This window comes from Lutjanus erythropterus, chromosome 3 (genome assembly GCF_056507025.1).
Source record: "Lutjanus erythropterus isolate fLutEry1 chromosome 3, fLutEry1.hap2, whole genome shotgun sequence".
NCBI classification, from domain to species: domain Eukaryota; kingdom Metazoa; phylum Chordata; class Actinopteri; order Lutjaniformes; family Lutjanidae; genus Lutjanus; species Lutjanus erythropterus.
Genome location: NC_139319.1, coordinates 45167873 through 45195226, shown reverse-complemented (window position 1 = coordinate 45195226; position 27354 = coordinate 45167873). Strand labels below are relative to the sequence as shown.

At 37.9% G+C, this 27354-nt stretch overlaps 2 protein-coding genes across 2 annotated transcripts in view; both read left to right on the top strand.

The window, feature by feature from the left end:
* Positions 1–13087, top strand: part of LOC146330894 (E3 ubiquitin-protein ligase SMURF2-like) — a 105643-nt gene extending 92556 nt beyond the window's left edge. Inside the window, exons 12-20 of the mRNA XM_084710766.1 lie at positions 348–561; positions 5842–5945; positions 6058–6172; positions 6676–6854; positions 9817–9954; positions 10081–10201; positions 10410–10611; positions 12597–12672; positions 12785–13087. Coding sequence (XP_084566892.1) covers positions 348–561; positions 5842–5945; positions 6058–6172; positions 6676–6854; positions 9817–9954; positions 10081–10201; positions 10410–10611; positions 12597–12672; positions 12785–12884 — 1249 coding nt within the window. The 3' untranslated portion in view covers positions 12885–13087. The remainder of the gene's footprint in view (positions 1–347; positions 562–5841; positions 5946–6057; positions 6173–6675; positions 6855–9816; positions 9955–10080; positions 10202–10409; positions 10612–12596; positions 12673–12784) is intronic.
* A 7718-nt stretch (positions 13088–20805) lies between these two features.
* Positions 20806–26877, top strand: LOC146330893 (uncharacterized). Its single transcript, XM_084710754.1, has 6 exons — positions 20806–21107; positions 23428–23499; positions 24359–24461; positions 25929–26010; positions 26111–26189; positions 26310–26877. Exons 1-6 carry the CDS (start codon positions 20893–20895, stop codon positions 26566–26568), a joined length of 810 nt encoding a protein of 269 aa, XP_084566880.1. The 5' UTR covers positions 20806–20892; the 3' UTR covers positions 26569–26877.
* Positions 26878–27354: the final 477 nt, after the last annotated feature.

Genomic DNA, 27354 nt, shown 5'->3' with positions numbered 1-27354 from the left:
GCAGTTTTCAATGATGATTAAAAGAAATGTTCATTATATGAAGGATCAACAAGACCTGCAGAGATGAAATAGTTAAATCAAGACTTTGTATCGGTACAATTAATACTTCAGGGATTGATCCTCCCACTTCAAGCTGGAAGGCACCAGATGGAAGTGGGAAAAGATCAGCTCAGGACAAACTGTTTAATTCTGTTGTTTAAATGAAAAGTGAATCATACTGACATGTGACCCTTTTCCCCTCTCCCTCTTCTTTTTTCTCATCTGCCCGTTCATACTTTCTGATTCCCCTACATCCCTCCTTGACTGTTCCATCCCCCGCCTCTGCTTCAAACACATTATCCCCCCAGTCATCCACCTCAGTTGAAGGACCAGGGTGGTCCCGGGGCCCCACAGCAGCCTCTGTCCCCAGCCCAGCTGCCTGAAGAGGCTGAGTGTCTCACTGTGCCCAAATACAAGAGAGACCTGGTGCAGAAGCTGAAGATCCTGCGGCAGGAGCTTTCTCAGCAACAACCCCAGGCCGGCCACTGCCGCATCGAGGTCTGCCGGGAGGAGATATTTGAGGTAAAACAACAAATTACACACCTGAAGAGAAGATGACCCTTTCACACACTGATATGCACTCAAATTGCATGTTAATTTTTTGTTGAGTGAGAAGTAAATCAGAAGTAAGCATATCTTGAACTATGAGATGAGAACTATGGGTTGCATTAACAAAGATTAATGTCTTATGCTGTCTGCTGGCTAGTTAAAAAGTTAACATGTTATATTGTTTACTAGTTAGCTAAAAACAAGTCAACAAAATGTTTCATTGTTTGCTAGCTAGGTAAAAACAAAACATAAAAGTTACATTGTTTTCTTGCTAGCTAAAAAGTTTGTTAGCCTAGTTAGCCTACTCATGATGGCTCATCAGAGAAGCTCTAGTTTCTCCTCCCTTGAGAAAAACATGTTGACTGAAACATCGGCTGCAGTGAAAGAAAGAAGAGACACATCCTCAAACTCAAGTTTAAAATTTTGGTGCAAGAGAATTGAACAAAATCTAGGTTTAAAGTAAAAACTAAACCAAGGTCTAAATTAATCCTTTTTTCATTTTAAGGTAGTTTAATTATTTGGTGCAAGATAATTTAAAGTTAATCAATGATTATTCAGGTTTAAAAAAAAGTAATTCTTGTTGGTGCAACCCAGTCTGTGTGTTTAGTCATGTAGGCTGATAATGTGTTACTAACTCACTTTCATATCCTGCAGACGTGTTTTTGGTCTGTTGCTACACAAGCACACACTTTTAACCCAAACCATAACCTTTCCCTAACCTGAACCATGTGGTTTTTGTGCCTAAACATAATCAGACTTTAAACACGGTGTTGTTACACAGATATGAAGAGCAAAAAACACCTACACAGAAACAATTAAATTCAGTGCCATGTGTCACCCAGTCGTCAGCAGTTTTAAGATGAATATACTGTGCCATTAAGGCAGATGAGCACTACCTGGGAAACATGTTTATTCACTTTACATGGAGCTAAAATTAATATTGAATTAGGTTAAATGTTTGGCAAATGTGTCTATTTATGAGTCACAAGCAATCGTAAATTATCTTTTAGAAGGAGGATTAAGGAGGATTAAGACAAGACAATCATTAATACCCCCTAAATCCACAAAGAACTTGGAGCTAAACATTAAACAACATTAAATTTAGCCCTCAAAGTTAATCAAGATATATATACATGATATGGAATCAATCAACTTGCATCATTCCCATTTCCATAATTTTTGTTAATATTTTTTCATTTACGTTGTCCTCACAATTTCATCATTAAATGATTCTGTTGACAAAATTAACATGTAGTAGCCTGTTGTTACCTATAAAACTGCAAGAGGAACACAAACACTACCCTACTTCATGTTTATAGAACCGTCATGACCTTGAAACTTTATTTGTCTGAAATGCTCAACTTCAGCAGCGCACGTCCACCTAGACAAATAGTCTCTATCCTTGTAAACATGACGCTCAAACCTAAAATTTCTGACGTGTTTTAAACCATAAAAGGAAACATTTGGTTGACTGTTGAAGGCCGTCTGAGCACAGCTGCAAACACATGCACATAAATGAGTGCATAACACAGAATTCACTGTGAATTTGTAGCGTGCATCGTAAGTGTGTTTTCATAATTCATCATGTGGCATTCAAGGCATCATGTGTTGACATGCAAACTCTAAACATCCATGAAAACAATAGCAGAATGCTCACAAACCCCACAGATCTTTGCATTTTACTGGCATTTTTTCACCCCATTTACGATGTGCACCAGAAAAAGGCCCAGGGCAGCACAGAACCAATACTCAGAACTGCTTTACAGTTTCCAGGGAAAAGCAGAACAGAAAGGCCTTCAGAACACCACAAAAAAAACTATTTCTCTGTTACTTTTCTTCTCCTCCTCTGCCTCTCTCTTTCTCTTGCTCTCCAAATCATTTGTTCTACCAAGGCAAGGCATTCTTTCTGGATGATTTCAGCAGCTAAAGAGATGGGGAGAAGGGGGGCGGGTGAGGAAAGGAGCTAAGGCAGCAGTGGCAAGTATTCAGGGCCAGACATAACTTCATAACTACAAGTTGAGCAATGAAAAATATGACTTCATCCTCCTTCGACGTGACAGCTGTGGAGGGGGAAAGTTAAGTGTGAAAAGCAGCCCTGCAGATCCACTTGAGGTTTTCATGCAGGAACCAGCACTGCACTTTACCGCTGGCAGTGTGTGTGCGTACTTAAAGCGGTTCTAGTCTGATTCCTATCTGCACGTGCTCTGCGCCACAGGTTCACATGTGATTAACACAAATAAAGTCACTCAGTGTGCATTCCATCGTTAATTTAATGGAAGTTTTCAGTGTTTTGCATACAAATCTTTTTGCTCACCGACATGCAAAGTTTAGAATATGTGTTTTCAAAAGCATCTGTGCAGCCTGGCTCATCGTGCTTTCACAGTTGCTGTGGCAGGATATTGTTTACTGTGGCTCGGCCTCAGAGAGGACAGGCAGGGAGATGACGCTTATGTAATGTAAAAAGGAAACACACCGACTATTTAGTTTAAATACAACTGGAGAGAGGGGTATGATCAGGAGAGGATAGGACAAAATTAGCAGCATCCACTCCCATCATTTTATTGTTTTTAAAGCAATACTTTAATAGTCAGAGTTAAATAGGGATGCATGATAAATATCAGGGGAAATAATGGGAAATTTATTGTTTATTATTCTGATAATGAAATTATAGCTGATTAAATTTATAATATCTGATGTGACAGATTAAGTCAAAGCATTTAATCTGAAATCTTGGGTATAATGATCTATAAAAGCTAAAGTATGTTTGTGAAGTTTTTTGATTTAGCAGAAAAACTAAATGCATATTTAAAGAGTCAGGACTGATTTTCTTTTTGTTGTCATAGTGATGTCAGTTTGGTTCAGTCAAACCTGTGGAATATTAAATCATCAATCATCTTTGCACATCTGAGCCTTTCTTGCTGCCATTTCACACCGTATACAGCACTGTACGTCTGCTGGCAGCAGCCAAAATACGTCAATTAGAATAGTAGCGGAGCACTGTGGCTGCAGCAGACTTGCAGCATGCAGCAATTAAAGAATAGAGTTCTATTTTTCTGTGTGCAAAATAGTGTTTAAACACAGATAGTTTAAAATAATGTCTGACACATTTTAATCATATGTGTGTTTCCTGTATTTTTCCTGGCCTACAACAAACATGAATATGTACTCCTCCTATCTTATTTTGTGGAGGTACTGGTTGAATTTGAAAACATATATCTCTTGTAAAATTAGGTGTGTGATATCATTCACCTTTTTTCAGCCAAGTCTTTGGGATTCCTGGCAACCATCTATAAATGCCCTAGCACCAAAGCGCCTTACTTGCAGCACATCCCGTTTGTTGTCATCCCATAGTTGAGTTGATTCAGTTGAGAAATAGACGAGGAAAGACTGATTGTTGACCAAACATAAAGAGCTCTATGACTCGCAGAGCCAGCTTTACTTCTCTTCTACTTGTAGTCTGTTGGTTGGTGGGCACTTGAACGGAGTCAGTTCTGTGGGTTCTGAATGGAAAATGACATGCAATTCGACGTGCTGCATGCATATCACTGCAGTGTGGAATAGCCTTTACCCTCATATGTGCATAAACTACAGGTTATATGAACATCTTTATAAAAAACAAAAACGTGAAATTAACAGTTATTTTATCAGTATCAGTCATGAAAAGCAGGTAATTATCAGCTGAAAAAAATCTATACTGTTCATCTGTAGAATTAATGTCTGTGGTTTTTAGGTTGAGTCTGCCTCACACGTGCAGCATGTACATGAAATGAACCCACTCACAGCATGAGTTTGTCAGTGTTCTCAGGACCATCAGGCTCAAGCTGAGCTGCAGATGTTTACTGCAGGAATCGGATCATTGGCTACTCATCACTGGCTGCTAACAACTGTGTAATCTTTGTTAGTATTAACGCTGCCACGAGCTGCTTGATCTCACTGGAAGCTTTGATTGTCTCGGTGTGTGATGTAAAAAGAATTTGTGAAAGATCAAGAGGAAGAGGCCCAATAGAGCTTTGAGTTAAAATAGTACATTTGTTGTTTTTCAGCAGTTTGTATCATTCCTGGATGTTAGTAATATCCAGAAATAAGCTACCATGGTACTGCACCAGTAGGTTTTCTGAAATCCGTCTATAGTTCAGGAATCCAGGAATTAAATTAGCACCTGCCACCTGCCAAATAAAGGGTAAATGTTGACCGTGGCAGGTAAAAATTCCAGGTCACCTGCCACCATGGCAGCTACTTCTTATATTAAATATTATATTCAAAGAAGTAATCTGGAATACATTTAGTGTATTAAATCCTGAAATGACCATGATATCTCATCCGCGATCAAGGAAACACTTCACTTGACATGAACGCTTTGAAATTTACATTCCAGCCCAAAATAACTGTTTCAAATTAATGCCAAATTTATGCTGAATGAGTACGTGTTTGTCTTATGAGTAGTAAGAAGACATTAACATCTACGCCTTCTACAAGATTATTAATAACTGTTAGATTGAGCAAAATGTTAATGGAGTTTGGCAGCAGTGAGAGAGACAGCCACTTAACTCATCATCCGGTGTTCTTTCAGAGCTGTTGGCTCTTTGTTTTCAAGATAATGGGGTTTAATTTTACACTGACAGACAACTGACAGTTATAAACAGCTGATCAACTTACAGTGGAGGACTCATTGTTGCTTGTTATTGCCAATTTACAAGGTTGTGCGCATCATGCATTCCTACGGAGCTCCTGCAGCCTGTCTGTCTCTGCTGTGTCTGGGTAGGAGGGGACAGGGGAAGAGACTCCTTTAAACCATAGATTGTGTGTTAAACAGGATTACAACCTATTTAATATACAGTGTATGGCACCAACTGGTTATTTGGACTGCTGCACTAATTTTTGCACTCGCAATCGGTGCATAATGCTCCTTTGAACAGCAAAAAAGCCAAAAATTGAGTGGCTGGTGGTCATTTTCAGACCCTGCCTCACATTCTGTTATCATTAATGTTATCATTTTATTATACTGTGTCAAAGCGTACATCTCCTAACTCAGTCATTCAGTTCCTGCCACCTTTGTCTTACACATCATGAGCACCTGGTACCTTTGAATGTTCCTGTTGGTCAAGCTTAGTTTTGTAAAAGTTACACTCACTTGCTCTATTGTCTTGTCATTCAAACGACATTGTAACCCAACAGTCACCTGCTCTGATATTAAAGCTGCTCTTGTTTTCTCTACTGTATGATATTAAACTTGTTGTCTGTGTTGGATTGCAGGAGTCGTACCGGCAGGTGATGAAGATGCGTCCAAAGGATCTGTGGAAAAGGCTGATGATCAAATTCAGAGGAGAAGAGGGACTGGACTACGGAGGGGTGGCAAGGTATTTTTTTCATGTTTATTTTTCTGTGAATTTAAATGTCAGCGAACATTTTTTATACTTGTTTGGGAATTATTTAATATGTATTTTCTCACTGAATCTGTGTTTGTTTTAGGGAATGGTTATACCTGCTCTCCCATGAGATGCTGAACCCTTACTACGGCCTGTTCCAGTACTCCAGAGATGACATCTACACCTTACAGATTAACCCAGACTCTGCTGTCAACCCAGTAAGATTTTTTTTTAGGTTTATAGTTGTATATAACTTGTAATAGATGTGTGATCATAATTCATCCATTCATTAAATGCTGACAGAAACATGTAAATTCTTTTTATTAGATTATCTACAAGGATACTGTGAGGCTAGCTTTAGATGATCAAGCTAAAATCAGAAAAAAAAAGTCTCCATACTAATTTCATTCACATTCACATGACATGTATGAATTTCATTTTGATATAAACAAATGCTTATGAGAGATGCATTTTTAGAATTAGAATTTCATAATCGTATAACTTAATTTTGGTAATTAGATTCTGTTCAGTATGTGGACAAATATTTTTTTCTTTGCATCCAGTAAATTATGCTCAAGTTTGACGCAGCAGTGAACCTTTTTTGGTGTAAAAAAACAGAAGTTGGATAATGCAGATCTGTACATATATTTTTATAAATGATTATAAATTTAATATGATATGACTGTAAGCCTTTGCATTAATACCATTGTTTAATGTGCAGGAGCACCTGTCGTACTTCCACTTTGTGGGTCGTATCATGGGCATGGCGGTGTTCCACGGCCACTACATCGACGGAGGCTTCACCCTGCCCTTCTACAAACAGCTGCTGGGCAAACCGATCACGCTGGACGACATGGAGTCTGTCGACCCCGACCTCCACAACAGCCTCGTCTGGATCCTGTAAGATCTTTTTATTTTCAGGGAGCCAAAAGTTAGAGGAAATGTACATACTACTGGTATTAAATTCTTTAAAATCTTGGAAGATTTTGTTTAGTTTATTTGCACTTTATACATTTATAAAAAGACAATAAGAATAATAAATGAAGATACCTTTTCTATATAAATAACAACTGTCCTACCTTAAAGTATCAAGAGTAAGTAGTAAGACATTTTTTGAAAGGGAATAATGTATGTAGCAGTTAATGTTTACAAGTTAAGATGCATTACAATAACACAAGTCTGGTATATGTTCACATTAAAAATCGAGCAGATGAATCACATCTTCTAGAAAAACTAATCATTCTCAAGAATTTCTTTTGGATCAGCAAAATTGTATTAAGGGAAGTGGGACGTGGCAGCCCACACAGTATTACATAATAATACATGATATAAGTATAAATTAAGGTGTAAAAAAGAAACAAAGTGTCCTTGTTTGTTCAGCAACACCTGCAGTAGTTACTGGTGTTCGCAGCAGTTTAATACTTCAGGTTTTTAGATGCAGCAAAACAAGCTATTGTTGTTTAAATAAAAAAAAAGTCAAGCAATAATTGGCCTTTTTTCCTCATCCTGTGAGCAACTGTGATCTGATGGTATGGTATGAGTCTGTGAACAGCAGGACAGTGAAAGAAGCAGGCTACCTGGCTGAGGGGGTGGAGGTGTGCAGCCTGTCGTGTTAAAGTGTCAAAGGGATTTTCTTGTCTAAACAAGTAGAAATCCACCTGCAGAGAGCAGTGACAGGCAGGTTTAAGATGTACATGTGGGATATAAAAGAAAATCATAAACATTTACACAAAAAGGAACACACACGCTTGATGTGCATACACAAACCTTACCACTCTGTCCTCAACTTTCTAATGACTGTGGTGCCCCCTGCTGTCATTGAACAGGATGGCATCTGATGCTGCTGGTTTTAGACATTCTCCTGCATGTTTTGACACAGTGGTGTGGTATTTTGAACAATGAGTGTTTTCTACACGAGGATGCTTTGCCCATCATCTCTTGATAGCATCTAGAACTTCTTACTTAAAATGATGTCATCCACCCTCATGTCTGTGTGGGAGTAGTCATGTCTGCTGAGTCATAACTGTCTGTGAAAAGTTTAAGTCAGAATAAAATGAAAAATGCCTTTTTAACCCTTTAACATCACATCACAGGTTATATTTTCTGTTTAACAATATAAGTCAATAGAAATACAAAAAAAAATCTTATATCAAAATCAAATCATTTTCCTCCTGTAAACCGAAATATCATGCGTGCTTTCATAGACTTAAAACAGTTTTTACCAATAATATCAAGACATCCATCCATCAATCAGTCTTCAGGTTTTAGCAGCACAGAGCAGAAATTCAAGACACAGACACGGCCTTTTTTTGGCATTAAAAAAAAAGAAAGAAAATTATTTACAGCTGATAAAAGAAAATTCAACAGAGGACCAGTTTCCAAAAATAATCACATTTAAACATATTGGCACATAGTCTGCTATGAGCAAGTACTCAACCCCAGTACTTTACTCAAAGTATAGATACTCCTGGTCAAATATTACTCAACTACAAGTGAAAGTTGCTCAGTCAAAATTTTACTTGAGTTAAAGTACTAGAGTACTTGGTTTTAAAAATACTTTAGTATTCAAAAGTACATGTTTTTAAAAATACTTAAGTATTCAAAAGTACAAATTACAAAGTACATTTTCTAATATCAATACATGCTGTATTGTTTTCATGATGCATTTACAGAAGCTTGTAACTCTCTGAAACCATCTAATGAAGCACTGACTTGCTTGTAGAACCACTCTGCTACACAAAGTCTATAGAAACACCTTCAACATAGAAATACAATCAAAACCAAAAAGGACAGTTATTGTCATTTTCTGATGTAACTGTATTAAAATCACATCATAAAATTAGATTGAAGATAACTGTAAGAAGTTCTCCAAGTCTGTTAAATAACTGATTTCTTTCTGTCCTCAGACGCAGTATATATACATGAATTATGCTGTATTTTTCACCCCAATAAAACAATCCAACTTTAATTAATAATTATAATAACATCTTGAGATTTAATTTTGTCTTTCTCCTGCCATCACCATTACTGCTTTTTGTTTGAATGAAAGAGGGAGAGTTTGCTTGTTCTTGTTACAGAGAGCGCCTGGATGATGTATTTCTGCTTTTACATCAATCCCATTTGAGAGGAGCTACTGTGATTGGTTTTCTTTTGTGAGGAACACAGCATGTGACCAACTGCATTTTAGAAAAGAAAAAACAGCAACAGCTGACTTCAAAGCTCAGTCGAAAAGTAACAACAACCTTCCTACAAATGTAGTGGAGTCAAAAGTACAATATTTGTCTTTGAAATGTAGTGGAGTGAAGGTAATAAGTTTCCAAAAAAAAAAAAAACAAATACTCAAGTAAAGTACAGATACTCAAAAAATGTACTTAAGTACAGTACTCAAGTAAATGTACTTCACTACTGTCCACCACTGAGCAGGTCCCATCCTTCCCTTAGACCCCCCTTTGCAACCCGCTCTTGACCGTCATCCTGTAAGGGAACGGGTTGCATTCAGCCAGAGGAAGGCTTAGACCTTCCTGGTGCAACAGGCCCCTATGAGGTTCTCCACGGAACACTCAGGCTACGAGTACGACCATCGTAGCCACGGGCCTGTTGGCAACCCGCCTGTCATCCTGTAAGGGAGCAGGTTGGCTTGAACTTAGGTCGAGCAGATGATTATAGACTATATATATAAACTTCTGCACCTGTGACATCACTGTGATGTCATCAGCTGTGACATCATTTGTGATGTCATCACCCACTGGTTTTGATGGACCAAATCCTAAAGAATTTTTAAAAAATGACTTTCTTTCTGCAGAGGCTTAGAGCTCTTCTGTTACATACCTTCTCTGTCTAACCTGTCCTCCCTCCTCTTCAGGGACAATGACATCACTGGTGTCCTGGACCACACTTTCTGTGTCGAGCACAATGCCTACGGAGAAATCATCCAACACGAGCTCAAACCCAACGGCAAGAGTATCCCCGTCTCAGAGGACACCAAGAAGGAGTATGTCAGGTATGGAGAACAATGCATAATGTTCAGGTTCAGTCTGGACTATTGCTTTGTCATTAATTTAATGTTACGATGAAATGTGCAGATGCTTAAATGCTCCCCTTCACTTCTCTCTCATGTTCTCTGCAGGTTGTATGTGAACTGGCGTTTCCTTCATGGCATTGAGGCTCAGTTCCTGGCGCTGCAGAAAGGTTTCAATGAGGTCATTCCTCAACACCTGCTCAAGTCCTTCGATGAGAAAGAACTGGAGGTAAAAGAGATGACTATTTCAAAATAACGTCATCCAGATACAGTCACTCAGATAAACACTCGTAAATCATTTTTATTTTGGCTATCTGGTGATAAAAGATATCTTCTGTTGCATCTTCCAAAATACAGTAGTTACTTAAGGTTAACTTTTCTGTTATGATATTACGTGAAGTTAATATTTACATATCTATCTCCATCTCTACCTCCAGCTGATAGTGTGTGGTCTGGGAAAGATCGACATCTCTGACTGGAAGTCCAACACGCGTCTGAAGCACTGCACCCCCGACAGCAACATCGTCAAGTGGTTCTGGAAAGCCGTGGAGTCGTTTGACGAGGAGCGGAGAGCCCGGCTACTGCAGTTTGTTACTGGCTCATCCAGAGTCCCGCTGCAAGGCTTCAAGGCTTTACAGGGTACGAATCCGACTCTGTGTGTGTGTTAAAGCTGTTCCTCAGCCGGGTCCCTGTTCACAGTATGAACATTTTTCTCAGTGAGAGCTGGAGTCTTGCTCCATTTCTGGGTTTAGCTTCTCTGTCACCTGCTTTCACTGCTCTCCAAGGTATTACTTCTTTTTTTGAAAATAAACTTTGAAAGGATAATGTTTTCTATCCATATTCTGATTTAAATGGTTATGTACTCCCATACTTCCAGGTAAAGTTTGAAGAATTCTAACCAAAATTAAAGCCTAAAGACTAAGATTATGTTATTAGCAATGAAAAGCCGCAGCTCCTATTAGCCTATGACATCCAAAGAGACCGAAGAAAGATGATATATTGTATATTATTGAATATATTGTTAAATACAAAAAAATACAATCAAAAGACTACTGATAGAAACCCTCTTTATTAACCCCAAAGGAAATTCTTGTGCCGATGGTTCCAAAGCAGGAACATAAGAATAACAACAATAGAATATCAAATATAAGTGAAATATAAAATATAGAGTGTACAAGTAGCAAATGCAACAAAACAGGGCTAACTAGAACAACCGATAAGTACAAAAGTAAGCTAAAATAGAAAAAGTAGTACTGGCAGTTACATTGAAAAATGATTTTAGCAGTAATACTGAGAGGTAATAAAAACTTATAATGACAAACAATAATGTAAAAATAGCACATAATATTAAATATAATATTGTACATGATAATAATGAAAAGTAATATTTAAAAAGTATATTATATATAGAGTATAGTAAGTAAGTATATTAAAACATGGCATTAAATATAATATGTTAGGCCATAGCTAATGGAACAGATGCTGGATTAAAAAGGGGTCAAGACTTTATTAGCTGAGATGATAATGACTAACTTAAAGGATAACCAAGGTCATTTTTAGCCCATGTTTTTGTATCGATGTGACAAATGGGGATGACAGTTTTTTTTTTAAATGGGTCTAATACTGAGTGAGACAACTACAGCCAGCGCAGTGGGCTGCAATTCTTTTAGGCAATTGTGCACCATCAAGACAAGTCCACTAAAAGTGCTGGTTTTGCCGCTGACAGGTTCAGATTAAGTGTCTGAAAGCATTATTGAAAGGGTTCTTACAGAGACAGAGCGTTTTTTTCAAAAGTACAATCCTCGTTGTTTAAGTAGAAACAGATGTTTTATTGCACTCACCAAACCCACCAGACTTCATGTACAGAAACAGTCATTTTATTTTTGTCACCGTCATCTTCATTCAAACTTGACAGAAAGCAGATAAACTCACCAAAACTCTTGGTTTGTTTTTTCATTGTTCCAACAATCATCAGCTCTGCTTTGGTTGAAATAAACTCTTAATTCAGAGTTAGATGTGAAAATATCTGGAGAGGAGTGAAAGGAAGATCAGACAAGCAGCATGGAGAGACGGCGATGACCCAGAATATTTTCACGTTTGCCTCTGCAAATTAAGGGTTTATTTTGAGCAAACAGCCAGAGTTGGTGATTACTGGAACAGAGGAAAGACGAACCAAGATCTTGGTAAGTTTTATTTTGACTCTGTCAAGTTTGACTGAAGATGATGACAATAAAATGACAGTTTCTGAAAACAGAGTCTGGTTGCTTTGAACACAGTGATATGGTTTCTGGTGAAACATAAAGGATCTTACTCTTTCTCTGTAGGGATCCTTTCCATGTTGCTGTCAGACAGAATAACAATCTGAGCCTGTCACAAGCACTTTCAGTGGATGTACATTGATGACGCACAGTTGCCTGGAGCAGTTACATTGCAGCTCAGTTTGTTTCAGCTGGCTGCAGCACTCTCCCTCAGTACCATACCAGTTTCACATATTGTTGTCTCTATTTGTCACGGACAACAAAATATGGGAAACAGGGTCCAGAAATTGAAAAATCCCGAAGTTATCCTTTAACAATTTTTGGAATTTGATGCTGAACTGAGGGATCCTTGTGTTTTGACTGCAGGTGCTGCAGGGCCCAGACTCTTCACCATCCATCAGATTGATGCTAACACCAACAACCTGCCCAAAGCCCATACCTGGTGTGTGAGCACACGTAACACAAACCAAATCTAAATCATGATCAAAACAGTGAAACGGTGCCTTCCAATCTGTCATGGCTTCACTCATATGACCTCTTTCTTCTCTCTGCAGCTTCAACCGGATCGACATTCCGCCCTACGAGAGCTACGACAAGCTATACGACAAGCTGCTGACGGCGATAGAAGAGACCTGTGGCTTCGCAGTGGAATGAAAGACACGTTGGAGAGTGTGTCTGTGTGTGAACATGTGTAACTGTGTGCAGGACTCTCGATGGACTATAATTGTCACTGCGACGTGCTGACAGGCTCTCTCAGAGCTTGGTAACGTGCGTCTTCAGCCAGCCTGCAGTCTTCCTCTCCTCTCACTGCTCTCCACATTCTTCCCTTATCGATATTTGTCTAAACAGCTGCTAGAGAGTCCTCCCATCATTTATTTTCTATTCATTTATTTGTTTTTTGTTTTTTTTGTTTTTGTTTTGGTGTAGTTTGTGTGAAATACAGAGAGCAAATGTAAGAGCGTTTGCTTCCTGAAGAAAGAAGAAACTGCCCAGTCACCATCCAGTCGAATCAGGACATAGTTCATTGACGATAACATCTTACCAAAGTGTTTCTTTTAAAAACTCTCCCCAGACATTTGAGAACAGCGAGTCACTGTTTTGTTATGCAATTTAGATTGACTGGATCGTGATGCTACTGAATCTTTAACACTGCAGGTAGCCATTTCTTGCCCTTAGTAGCCATCTTAACCTCAGCTGATACACCCTCCACCCCTCATGGCTGCAGAGTCGCTGTGCATCATGTTGCAGGAGCGCCACAAATTCATCCTACCTGAGTGTGTGATGCCTTCATATTTGAAGGGTTTCATTCCAAAATGGCTGATATCTCCAAAACTCTGCAACTCACACAAAAACAATCCAGATCAATAAATAGCACTACACATAAAAGGAAAAAAATGTATTTTTGATTTTTGAGGCAAAATGTCCCTTTAAGTTTTCACGTCAGTGCTCCCTGGTCAGTTTAATTGTCATACCAGTGGTCATTTTGTAGCTGTAAAACCATGTAATTTAAATTGTGAATATGCCATTTTGAAATGGAGCTTATCCAGACTGACTTGGATGTTGGTCTGATGTTTTGTGGCATATTTGGAGTCGAGCTTGCACAAGTTGTTTAAAGGGACAGTTCACCCTAAAATTGAAAATATACATTTTTCCCCTAGCCTGTAGTGCTCTTTATCCATCGAGATAGTTTTGGTGTAAGCTGCAGAGTTTTGGAGATATCAGCTGTAGAAATGACTGCCTTCTCTCCAGTATAATGGAACCAAAAGCACAAAAATAATATATATTTTAAAAACTCAATTGCAGTGTCTCTTTCCAAAAATCATGACCTGATTACTTTCTTATTAGAGAGAAAGTAGTTCCTATATTCAGCTGCTCACAACAAGCTTTATGGATTATCTTGAGTAACCAGGTCATGATTTCTGAGAAGAGACATTGCTGTTGAGATGTATTTTTTTGCCATATGTGTGAATTCTTGCATTCTCTAATTGTAAAAATGTATAGTCTATACAACAAGTGACATAGACTCCATCTGCGGCTTGGTGCCTCTCAGTTTTGCCGGTGGCTTGAAAAGAAAAAGTCTCAGAGGAAAACAGAGAATTTTATAGTTAGAGCCCCAAATAGATTTTTTTTTCCTTTTTCAGCCAAAAGTGTCTCTTTTGATAGTAAAGGTTGCAGAGCCCTGATCTAGTTCCAGTATATTGGAGAGGAGGGCAACTCTGAGGCTGACATCTCCAAAACTCACAACTCACACCAAAGCTATCAGGATGGATAAATTTCTCTACAGGCCAGAGGGAAAATTTGATTTTTTTTTTTTTTTTTTTTTTTGGGTGAACTGACTCTTTAAAGATTAGAGAAGGACTCTGGTTAAGATTTTTCCCCCTGTATCACTGCAGTGTGGCCACAGCTCTTGTGTGTCTGTATGTTTCTGCATGTGTATACAATTGTGCGTTTGTTGGGAGGAAGGTAGACATTTTCCAGATGAATTCCCCGTCACGTCTACGAGCACAGCGTCCTGTATCTGATGCTGCAGAGCTGATTGAACCTCACCTTTTGAGCCTGGTTCATCTTCCTTTTCTCTCATCTGCACTCTTGCCTCCAGCAGTTACAAAGTATGCATGTTTTTTTTTTTTTAACTTTACCCAACTCATCTTAACTCAGCACACTTCCTGTCAGATTATATGTGAAAAGGGCACAACTGTCCATGGGACCAGGTTTGATAAGAAGCTATTCAACGGCAGGCGTCTGTTTTTATTTTTCGGTCACATCATCAGTTTCAAAAGGCAGAAGTGTTTCTTTTCTCTCTGTCTTGTCACTTTACAAAGAGCACTTTACAAACTGAGCAGCGATGGCAGGAGTGCTTTCTTTACATTAGATTAAAATATATCACGTTTCATTTGCTATACGACTACATTAGAAATATACAGATTAAAAAGTATCTATACACCTGTAATTTTTGAGTATATATGTACAAATACATAGCTATTTTGTATATTGTTGCTTGTTCTTTCTGTTCAATTTAAATGCAAGCATGTTGGTGTCTGTCACAGACCTCTTTGCATTCTCAGGTGAAGTTGTCCTTTGTTTTTTTTCTGTTTTTTTTTTTTTTATTATTTTGGATTTAGTAGGCTAGTATGTGATGAGGGATAAACTGGTTTGAATGGAAATTATATTTGAGAGTCCCTGTCTTTAAACACGTGATAGAGTGTAAAAGTTGGCAGTTTGAAGTGATGTTTTGTTTTGGTTAATCACTTTCACATATTTCAGGGACAATTTGCCTCAAAATCAAAAATACAGATTTTCCCCTGACCTGTAGTGCTACTTATCCATCTAGATTCTTTTGGTGAGTTGTAAAGTTTTGGAGATATCAGCCATAGAGATGTCTGCCTTCTCTCCAGTATATATGAACTAGATAACACTCAGCTTGTGTGGTGCTCAATGTGCCAGAAAATATATTTTTTTTTAAATTAAAAACTAGAATGGCTTACTGATTATCATGACTTGATTACTCAAAAATATCCACAGACCTTGTTAAGAGCAATTTGATGTAGGAACTACTTTCTTTCTGTAGTAGAATCTATTGACCTTACTTTTAATTCTACTTCATTTTCTAGTAAAAAGAAAATAGTTCCTACATGAAACTTCTCACAACAAGGTGTGTGGATTATCTTGAGTAAGTGGACCATGATTGCTGGATTTCTGTTGTGAATATTTCAAATATTTTTTTTGTGCTTTGAGCACCACAAGCCAAGAGCCATTTAGTCCCATTATATTGGAGAGAAGGCAGACATCTCTGTTGCTACAGCAACTGACACAAAGCCGATCTAGATGGATAAATAACAATACAGGGCAGCGGAAAATTATGTTTTTTTTCTTGATTTTGGTTTGAACTGTCCCTTTAACACACACATATACCTTCATACGAGAACGTGAATAGCCGTAGTATTTGCTGCTCTGGAGGTCTGTGTCACCACTGAACGTCAAACAGTGCAGACAACGACATTATTTCACACGCATGATGAGGGCGGCGGCGGACCGTCAAGAGCTGCAAATGTCGGAGGTTGACTGCTGCTGAACTCCCGGGTGCTACGTGGTGAAAATGTTCAACCAAAATGAAAAGTTACTGAAGAAAAAAGAAAAAAAAACAAAAAACAAAAAAAAAAACAGAGGCGACAGCGATGAGCCTCCATCCAAAGAAAACCCTCTGCATGAATGGATGCTCAAGAGATAAAGCCTATTTATTTGCATAATTATTCCTCTTAGAAAACGTTTTGACTTGGAAAAAAATCTGTTAAATTTCCTTTTTTTTTCTTCTGTATACTGCCTGCATTTATTTGTAACCATGAAGAGTTTGTTAGCTGGTACTCAGAAACCTTGAGCTTTTTTTATTTTGTGGTCATCAGACAAAACAAACGAACAAAACACATTGAAATTGTCGTCTTTGTACAGTTGCAGAGAATTTATTTGATTTTACCTTTAATAACCTGACTCAGAGGCAGAAAAGAAATGCATTACAAGTTTATTTGCACACATTATGCATACTTGGGCTCCAAGTTATAATCAGACACTTCCTTCTATTTACCAAATAGTTATTGGACTGATTTTTTTTTTAAATGTAGATCATATATATATATATATATATATATATATATATATATATATATAATATATATATAATATGTATGTATGTACATACACACATGTTCTTGATATGCACACATGTATGTTTGTCCAGTGCACACAGTCCACTTCTGCTCTTTGTTTTTGTTGGCACCAAGTTTTCTGGCTGGTTCAGTCTTCAGTGTGAAAGTTGTGGGGGTCGAGCGCTTCCAGACGAGGGGAAATCCCACTTTTCCCCCAGTTAAAACAGCCAAAACTGGTCAGACATCATGACGATTTTTAAGGTCGCTTTTAATTTCTGAGCTTTGAACGCCTGTGATATAAAGAGATTTTTTTTTTATCTACTGTTGATTGATCAGATGAATTTAATTGAATAAATCCACTTCAAGTCAAAGTAATGTACTTTAATGATTGTGTAATGTTGAGCACACTCTCTCCCCACACTTTTAACCACAGATTTACAGGTTTATGTGCAAATTCTCGTGTGTGTCCGTGTGTGTGTAAATGACTTTTGATTGAACTCCGTACAAAACAGAAAAAAAAAAATCTTAGTTTTTTTTTTTTTAACTGCACCATGTTTTATTTCCTTTGATTTCCAATCTGTTTTTGTATTTATTATTACAGTATATGTGTTCATAGTTTTTCACATCAGCTGCTCTGTGAGCTTGTAACTGACACCTGTACATACGGACAATAAAAGAAGCAAAGTAATACACTTCTTGTACCCTTGCAGAAAGCTGAGCAATAAAACTATGCTGTTTGGACCTCACAGCATTATGTTTTATAGAATCATGTGTGTTACTGTCATTATTTAAAGAAGAAAAGGGAAAACTTCAGACAAATTACATTTTATTTTGAAAATTTCATAGTCCTTTGTTCAAGTTTTCTAAATTATTCATTATTGAAATGAGAAATTACATTGTATGGCAGCAACATACTGCCATCCAATATAATTTTCTAAAAAAGAAATGGATGGATCAGAATCACATCTGATAAAAGGTTTATTGTTAGAAAATGATATTTTCATGTTAGTACATACAAACTTTCTGAACTTCACCTTTCCTTGTTATAACAATATATTTTGTTATGATATGAAACGTGTCCATAACATTGTGTAATTTAAGTTGTAGCGTGAATTTTTTCAGGTTATAATAAGTTATTGCACAGTGTTGTTAAATATTCAATTCTGATTGGTCAGTTACAGCATTCTGCTACGGTGCTACATTGTCCAGGTGTGAATGTGAGACCATTGCTATGGACACAGCTCTGATCACAGGCTGTCTGATCAGAACTGTGATCCCTTGCATAAATAGTATATTGCTATAACAAAAGTTTGTTATGATGTGTTAAATTTATATGTTGTAATGATGTGAAAATGTCAAATGCATGTTGTTAAAATCTGATGTGTTGATGTGGCTCGGTGGTTTGCACTGCTACCTCACAGCAAGAAGGTTCTGAGTTCAAATCCCCCAGCTGGCTGAGGGGTTGGTGAGTTTGTGGCTGGGGCAGGACCTCTCTGTTGCCATGGGTTCTCTCCCACAGTGCAAAGACAGGCATTAAATAGGTTAATTGGTTATTCTAAATTGTCCATAGGTGTGAATGTGAGCATGAATGGTTGTCTGTCTCTTATGTGTCAGCCCTGTGATGAACTGGCGACTTGTCCAGAGAGTACCCTGCCTCTCACCCAATGTCAGCTGGGATGGGCTTCAGTTTTCGTTACCTGAGAATGAGCCCCTCTTCCATGGAGGCTACCATGTTTCTAGTAGCAAAGAGTGCATAACCCAAACACTGGCTCTAGATACAGCCTTTCACATTTTTCGCAGCCACTTGAGGTTCTACTACACACTTGGAGGGAGAGAGTGAGACGAGGTGTTTGCACTCACTGTTAGATACTACTAAATCTTTAAGAGATAATTTTACCAATTTTTTTCTGCATATTTTAAATCACGTTATAGAAGGTCTGTAACTTAAGTACTGCAGTAACAATCAGATAAATGTCCAGATTTACCCTGTTCCAGAGTGATGGGGGCATCAGGGTAAGAAGAGAGGCAGATGAAGTGATGCTCCCATCATACCTAGTGCCTACTGTACAAGCCTGTGAGGGCAGTGTTATGATCTGGGGTTGCTTCAGTTGCTCAGGTCGAGGTTCAACAACATTATGTGACCAAAAAAATTAGATCAGGTCAAACATGAATACACTGAATGAACAGGTTTTTATATCAATAGATTTTTTCTTCCCTGATGACACGGACATATTCCAAGATGACAATGTCAGGATTCATCAGGCTCAAATAGTGAAAGAGATGTTCAGGGAGCCTGAGACATTATTTTCACACATGTATTGTCCACCACAGAGTCCAGACCTGAACCCCACTGAGAATCTTTGGGATGTGCTGGAGAAGATTTTACACAGCGGTCTAACTCTTCCATCATCAGTACAAGATCTTGCCAAAAAAAATTAATGCAACTGTGGACAGAAACACATGTTGTGACACTGCATAAGCTTATTGAAATGATGCCATGGTGAACACATGCTGTAATCAGAGCTAAATGCGTTCCAATGAAATATTAGATTGTGTGATCTTTTTTTGGCCAGGCAGTGCATATTTTAGATTAGGTAACACCTGTGAAATATTGAATCCGCCATATTTGTGCATAAACAGATTATATGAATATTTTTAATGTTCGAGTGAACATCAGGCCGGCAAACAGCACCTGGAAAAAACTGCAGGACATGAATGAGTTGAGTTCTGTAAGTAAAATAGCCTTTTTAGTAATTTTAGAAACAAATCTGTATGGTTGTCCTTTATCTTTATGTTTCTGCTGCTTCCTTCCCACAGTGGACTGATGTGAGACTTAGTTAATAACAAAAAATACCAGTTAAACTGGAGTTAATTGAGTAAATTAGCTTGGAAATTGTGTTTTATAAAAACATGTTAAAATTTGTAGCAGCCAGTCATTTAAATGTGGTGGCTGTTGTGCAGTGGTGAAGTGGTAAAGGACCAGTGTGTAATAATTACAGGAATTTATGTACATAAATGAGATATATTATATATAAATATGTTATTTATTATTATCAATCAACGTAAACTCATAATCTATATGTTCCCGTTACTTTAGAAATAGCCATTTATAGTTACATACTGTCAGGTCGACTTAAGGAGATCATCATCCTGCGCCGTCTACGGCAGCTCAGAGCGGACAAACTGCACTAACAGTGAGTAACAGTGACGCTTAGGTTGCCTGTTTTCTGCTGGACAGGTAATTCATCCTACACAAATAATTGTAGTTTGTTGTGAGATAGCTTTCGCTCGCCATTTTGTCCGCTGACGGCCACCGTACTCTTAGTGAGAGAGGGGCGGTGCCGGGGTAAATCCTCTTAGTTGCAATCTAAGGTTTGAAGGCTAGATGCCACTGGAAATCACACACTTCTCCTTTAAAGATGCTAATAACCTATACTGCAGCCAGACACCGGGGGGCGATCAAGATGTTTTTTCTTCACTTTTTGGGAACCTAGTCAAGATAGTCGCTGTTTCATAAATCAAAGTTAAAGTATCAAACTGCCAGAAATGACATATATGATGTTTGTTTACTAAAAGGATAATTTTGCAAGACTTGTTCTTTCTATTCTTGGCTAATAAAATGAGAGTTGCTGGATACACCTCAGGTAAAGTTACAAGGGACTTTCTTGACTTGTAAACTCATGTTTTAAATTGACAAGCATCCTATGTGTAATTTGCAGCACAATTCAAACAGAATCAGAAAATAATTTGTCTCTTGTCACTCATATTTTTTCCCAAATTAGGTCCCATAAGTGGTGTGACTTTGGTGCTCTATATCATGGTCATTTTATTTAGTCAGGCAATTTATTACACATTTTTTTCTGAAATATAGGAGCAAACAACTCACACCCTCCATGTTCATGTTGGAATTCGAGCTTCTATCTTATTTGTTTTGGTAAATAATCGGGCTGGTTGCGCGTGCGTGTGAGTCCCTCCCTCCCCGAGTTCATAGAGACTACACCTCCCACACAGCACCGAGCGACATGGCAGAATGCGGCTCGAGACGTTCGGCTGAAGGCGACCCGCCAGAATTCCCTCCTCCGTCGAAGAAACCGCGTTCCTCGGCGAAAAGGGCCCACGACAGGCTGAGAGGTAAGACCAGAATCAACATTGGTGCGGCTTTTCCAAGATGGAGAGCCCTGCGAGCTGCTAGAGGCTTCCACCTCGACTCGGAGCTGGCTTTTCTTCTCCTCGATGCGTATGAGTAAGTAACTGGATGGATACTGATACATACTGTTTTCATTAGTGACCGGCTGACAGCAGGCAAGATAACTGACTGAAGTGATGCAGCTGCAGTGTTCAACTCTGGGAACAAAATGTCAGGGAGCAGCACACCGACTATCCTCATATATATACGTGTGTAAATAGAAATAAAATAATAAATAATATAATAATAAAATAATATATAATAATATAGTAAGACAAAAATGAAAAAATAGGTACAACAACTTGTGCCTGTCTTTTTCCCTTTTCTTTTATAACTTAAGAACCGTGAATTGAATCGAAAATTGTACGTATTCAGTCTATAAATCAACCATTAAATTTTGTCAGGTGTTGTATCATATTCTGTCTTCCGTCAGATTTTGAGACAGAATTCTCGTGCGCACTCTGATTGGCTAGGACTTTTTGCGTTCGTTGGTTTGGGTTGGTTAGGTTTAGGTATGAGGAGTGTGATTGGATAGGGTTCAGGTTAGAATAGCCAATCAGAGGCAGAGTAGGGCGGGTCATGCCTTCGTATTCCTGGTAAAAATATCGGTCCCGGTGCACTGGACGTGATGTCACCAAACAAATATGGCTCCTAAAGCTCCCCGAATATCAGTTAGTGCAGAAAATGATCTTACAAGCATGTCAGTCCACGTAACACCTCATTACGGAATTGCAGGTATGTTTTACTGAGAAATGAATCAATATTTTATAAAAAAAAAAAAAAAAAAAGCTAGATAAAGGAATATGGTCTGTGATTTATCTGTAGGACAAATCTGTTAACACTGTACCTTTTGATGATTTTTGTTCTAAATTTAACCTAAAAACAGGGACAATACAACAGTGTTATCAAAGCAATCCCTCGGTATATAATTGTGTCTTGTAACTTCTTTCAAAGCACTGTAAACCTGAATCTACCTTCTCCTTTGATGAACAGTCACAATCTTGCTGATCTAAATCTACCTCATAACACAATTCAGCAAACCTTTGTCAAAGAATCATATTCATCCTCATCTCATAGACACTCAGTTTTACAAACTTTCTTTAAGACAGAGGCTGAGAGTTCTTAACGTTTCCTATTGCACCAAAAGTGAAAGAAGTTCACTTTAAAGTTCTTAATGAAATATACCCCTGAGCAGAATTTTAAGGGGGTCAGTTTGGTTTAGGTCAATCATTCCCAAAGATTGGGTCGTGACCCACAGGTGGGTCATTTTATTGGGCCACCAAATAAATAAAACACTATGGAAGAAATAATTTTTTTAAATTGATATCTGCAGTACACCTTTTTATAAAGCATTTAGAATGTGTGTTTTGTTTTACTGATTAGAAGAAAAAAACAAGAGCTTATTTTGTCTCATTTATGAAGTAGGCTTAATGTCCTAAAGTGTAAAAATGAAAAAAGTTGATACAATTCAAAATTTTAAGGCAATAGGTGTTTAGGTTTTTGAGCTTTGAGCCCAACTCATAAAGTTTTACCAAGAAACAATGTTTTGTTGAGATAATTTACTTTTCTTCCTTAGATAAACTTGAACCTTTGAGTTTTACAAACCTCCAAAAGTGTATTTTAAAAACTACTGAGTAAACTTGATGAATTTAAAGTGAATAATGATTCATATTTTTGTATTTTCAATGAAAACCAAATCAAACAAATCAGGTTAACAGCTCAATGTGAAGTTATTTCAAATCTTCTATTACAGTAAGTTGGCTTGAAATTTTGAATTGTCTCAACTTTCTTTGGGAAGGAGGGTTTAGAGGAAATAAAAACAATGAGATAGTCTGATAACATTTATTTCTCATTTCTAAAGCATTAAACGTGCATATGTCCAAAATAATACAAGGTGATGTGGACATCCCAGTAAAACTGGTCAGAAACAGTCATTTATGCAGAAATGAACTCTTCCCATGATTTATTGATGAAGCCTATTGTTAATTGCATTGTGATGGTTTGTCATTTTTAAAAAGCAAATTAAATCCCCAGAAAATAAAGTTTGGGAAACATTGGTTTGGTTTATAACAGTTGCTCATTCTGTGGTGATCACATGAATTAGTTCATTTTTTGGGGAAGATCTGCATTCTTGGTTATTCCCTAAACTTGTCCATTTCTCTAATATAACAAAAGAAAATTGGTCTGATGGCCCATGCAGTAATAACACCATGGCAACATGTTGAGAAACAATGTGATATTAAATCATACTCAAATATGGCTTTTATTCTACTGGACAAGTAGGTCAGCTCTGTATCATCGCGGGTCACGTTGTGTTTGACTGAATGTGTCCATCAGCAGCTAACTGCAATGTTTGTTTTTTTAACTGTAGTTACCTGCGGTCCAAGGTAGAGACTCGACCTCAACGGCCAGCCTTCGAAAGAAGTTCTTCAACTGAAACCTGGTGAGACGGCCTGTGTGTAAATGTGTTAGTTTTGTAGTTTGGATTTTTAAAGCAGGGTTGTATGTGGTACCTATCCATCCATAGTCAGTGTATTACCAGTAGATGGGGGTCAACACCCCCCCCCCCCCCAGTTTGGAGAGGCAGGAGGAGTATGGCTGTAGAAGCTAAGCAGTGTACCGCTGTGAAAAATCAATATCAGTGTACACTTTGTTTAGAATAGTTTCACCACTTATATTTAGTCTTCTCTGACAGGAAGCTGATGTCATACTGCTCTCTTCAAAACCACCAGACGTGTTTGACAAAAAAAGTACATCTACCTCTCAGAGCACAAGAGCTGCTGGTCTACCACGGCCTCCATAAGTTTGCTTGTTTGTATTCTTGCGTGACTTCAGTGTTTTGAAGAGTCAGTTTAGATGAATCACAATCACACAAACGCACAGCTGGAGGCAGTGGTAGACCAGTATCCCCTGTGTGCTGTGAGGGTGGGAGTCTGGTGGCTATAGAGAGAGTGATATTTGGCTTATATGACAAAGATTTCCTGTCACAAAATGCTGTCTGACAGCAAGGAAAATATGTGAAAATATTCTAAATATAGCGTACACTTGAACTGATATTGATGTCTTTAGGTGTCTAAAATACATTTTGCTGCTGACTCTGTCCACAGCAGTACATTGCCTAGCTTAGCTATTACACAACACTGAGTATGGATAAGTACCTGCCACAACCCCACTTCAAAATATCCAGACTATTTATTAAACTATTAAGTAATGATGAAAAATAATAGAAAATGTTAATTCTACAACCTGCCAAAATAGGCACACAAAAAGGTAAACCCATGTGCTTGTTTGTGTTCATTTAGTGACAGTGTGCATTGTGAATACCCGTTTATGATGAGTTCACCAAATGAAGATGAGCGGGAAACTGCTGCTGCGCTTTCTGTCCAGTCGTCTGAAAATGGAAAGGTAAATGTGACACATGTACACCCATGAAGGGCTGAACTGATGAGTCACTTCAGGTTGTTAAAAGAAGGGCTGCACGATATGGTCAAAAAAAAAAGGCATATTGTGATTATTTTGACTGAAACTGCGTTATTATTCTTGATTAGTGGCAATGATCATTTTTGCACCTCAATTTGAATTTTTACTGAAAAAAAAGAAAGAGCCTTATTAAAATTGTGATGAGATTTGTTGGGGTCTGTGCAAAACAAGCATGTAGCCCAGGTCATCTCTGCAGTACTGTAGTACGTTATTATAAAGCTGTTTTCTCACACATTTTTCCTCTTTCAGAAAATTGCGATTTGGTTCTCCAATATGGATATTGCACTTGGCCATACTGTGATTTTGAAAATATTGCGATTAATTGTGCAGCCCTTGTTAAAGGCATCAGGTTCCTGATACGTTTTTTGATACTATGTGCATAAAATGATACGCTATCTGTTAATTATTGTATCAAAACCACCAAAGCTATAAAATGCATGAACTACTTGTTGTTTGTTGCATACTGAAAAGTTTTGGGTTTTGGGCTGTTTGTTTGAACACGTCTCCTTACAGTCTGGGAACTTGTGACGGGCATTTTCTGATTTTTATACTTCATTTATTACAGGAAAAATGTAATCAGTAATGAAAATTACTGCACTAATTGCAGCACCAACTTAATTAATAACATTTGAGGATTGTTGAAAGCAGATGTCCTCACGGATGTACATCATGTACAGTCTCCATGTCCAAAGCAGTACTCAGGAGTAGATGATGTAGTAGAGGATAATGTGATGTATCTCATAGCTGTGGTTTCTTTGCTTTTCACTGTAGTTAACGTAAAGCACATAAACACAGAAGACATAAACAAGATGTATACCTAATATGACTGGTGATGCAAAATAAGTAGTTCATCATTTTTAGCTTCCTGTGTTGATGTCCTGTTTTCCTTAGTTTGTGTAGCAAAGCAAAGCATCAACAATCACTGACTTTAAGTTGAATTTTTTTTAAAAGAAGTTGCACACAGGATTAAAAACTCCGCTGTTTTTGAGTTGAGTTGTTACCTGCAGCTTGAAAACAGCCTTATGTTTTTTTTTTAACTTCTGTATCACACTGAACTGATGCTATTTGCTTTGACCTACAATTTGCAGTGAATTTGATCTGGAGACACTGAACATTAATCACTGCAAATGTTTTTGGTCCTTTGTTTACATCAATGAAACATTTATTGATAAACCGTTATACAGCGGCTCAGGTACTCTAACCATCCCCAAATTTTGCTTCTTTTACAATTTTCTGTGCATATTTTTAATCTCAACTCATTCTTTTTGTGACAGATTTAAAATAGTTATCTTTAAATGATAAAATGTAATTTGTAGTGCATGAAAAGAATGGCGTTGTTTTTTTTCACAGGCTCTGTGCTGTTTGGTTATTGTTCTTTTGTCCCATTTGAAGGAGTCAGGGGGAAAAGATGCTGCTTTAAGACGGAAAATTGAGGAGGAGTGGACGACAACCAACCAAAATAAAGAAAAAAGACGTGAGTCATCCTCATATTAGAACAGCAAACAAATCTTAAGGTTGTAAGTCACTTCTTTACAGGAAAGTTACTGATATGTTTAAAATGGATCCACAAATAGATATTAAGGAAGAGGAGGATGAAGAATTCAGCACCTCGTTAAGTGTGGGAGACGGACACTACCTGGTGGATTTGGGAAGGTATGCTGATGTTAATATCAATAACCAACATATACATGATTTTGATACTGTGTTTACATTGAAATAATGTTGTAACAAGAACCTGTCATTCTATTAATGGATCTTTTCTGACTTGTTCAGCTCATCAGAGTTTGTCGTCGATGAAGAGTGCATCCTTCAGCTGTTCAAGTCGTGCAGGGAATGCAGCAGACAATGTACAGTTAGAAAAAAGGTCAAAGGACTGAAGCTGGTAGTTAACCAGGCGTGCTGCTACTGTCAGAGCCGCTTTAAATGGACTAACCTGCCAGATGAGGACGATGGTGATTTCCAGATAAATGGACAAGTCGCAGCACATGGACAGACCAACTCAACAATGTCACCAAGCAGCAGTACAAGTTGAGATAACACCATATCTGAAATGACGCTCTGAGGGGACTGTTGTTGTATTGAGACGACAAACAACCAGGAATATGTTCCAGTTTGTTGGATACAGTGGCCTGAGCAGCTGGTTAGTCTGCTGCCACTGAAGTTTGGCTGTTTCTCTCTGGAATATCATGAAACTGTCATCAACGTCTCTGTTTATTTCTTGATGCATGAGAGCAGGTGGTTGTCTCAGCTTGCTGCATTTGTCCATTGACATCATGCACACCACAGCCAAGAGAGAAGGAGAATAGTTGATTTTGGGCAACAGTTAAATTGCTGCTGGTGGTCTGGAGTGAGGCTGCTGCAGCTAAACTACACTTGCTACAGTTGTGATGGCAGAGGTTGTTCCCTGAGTGAAGCTGGATCGTTCTTTGAACTGTTTTCCCTGGAAAGACAGATGTTATTTGTTCAGATTTCTTAAGGAAATCATTCATCCTCTCATTGTTTTTTTAATTTTTTATGCCAATATGTAATTTCAGTTGTCAAATTTTCTAACAGTGTTGAAATGACTCATGCTTTTCAGTTTCAGTGGTTATACTCAAGACCTCATTTTCAAGGATTCAAGTTTTTTTAATTTTAATTTTTGTTTTTGTTTTTTCAGACCTGAAATTAACATGCAGTCTGTGTCTGGATATCCTATCTGGTAGGGATGTTGGATTTTTGGTGATATCTCACAACTCATGGCTGATACCAATATATGCACTTTTATTTTTTCACCTAATTGGAAGTAACACATTACAGCTGCTTATTATGATGGCCCACT

Excerpts from the sequence above, each read along its gene's own strand:
- LOC146330893 (XM_084710754.1), top strand. The coding sequence starts at position 20,893 with ATGGCAGAATGCGGCTCGAGACGTTCGGCTGAAGGCGACCCGCCAGAA. Across the intron at positions 21,108-23,427 it reads GCTTTTCTTCTCCTCGATGC|TTACCTGCGGTCCAAGGTAG; the intron begins GTATGAGTAAGT and ends TTTTAACTGTAG. Across the intron at positions 26,011-26,110 it reads CCAAAATAAAGAAAAAAGAC|ATATTAAGGAAGAGGAGGAT; the intron begins GTGAGTCATCCT and ends ATCCACAAATAG.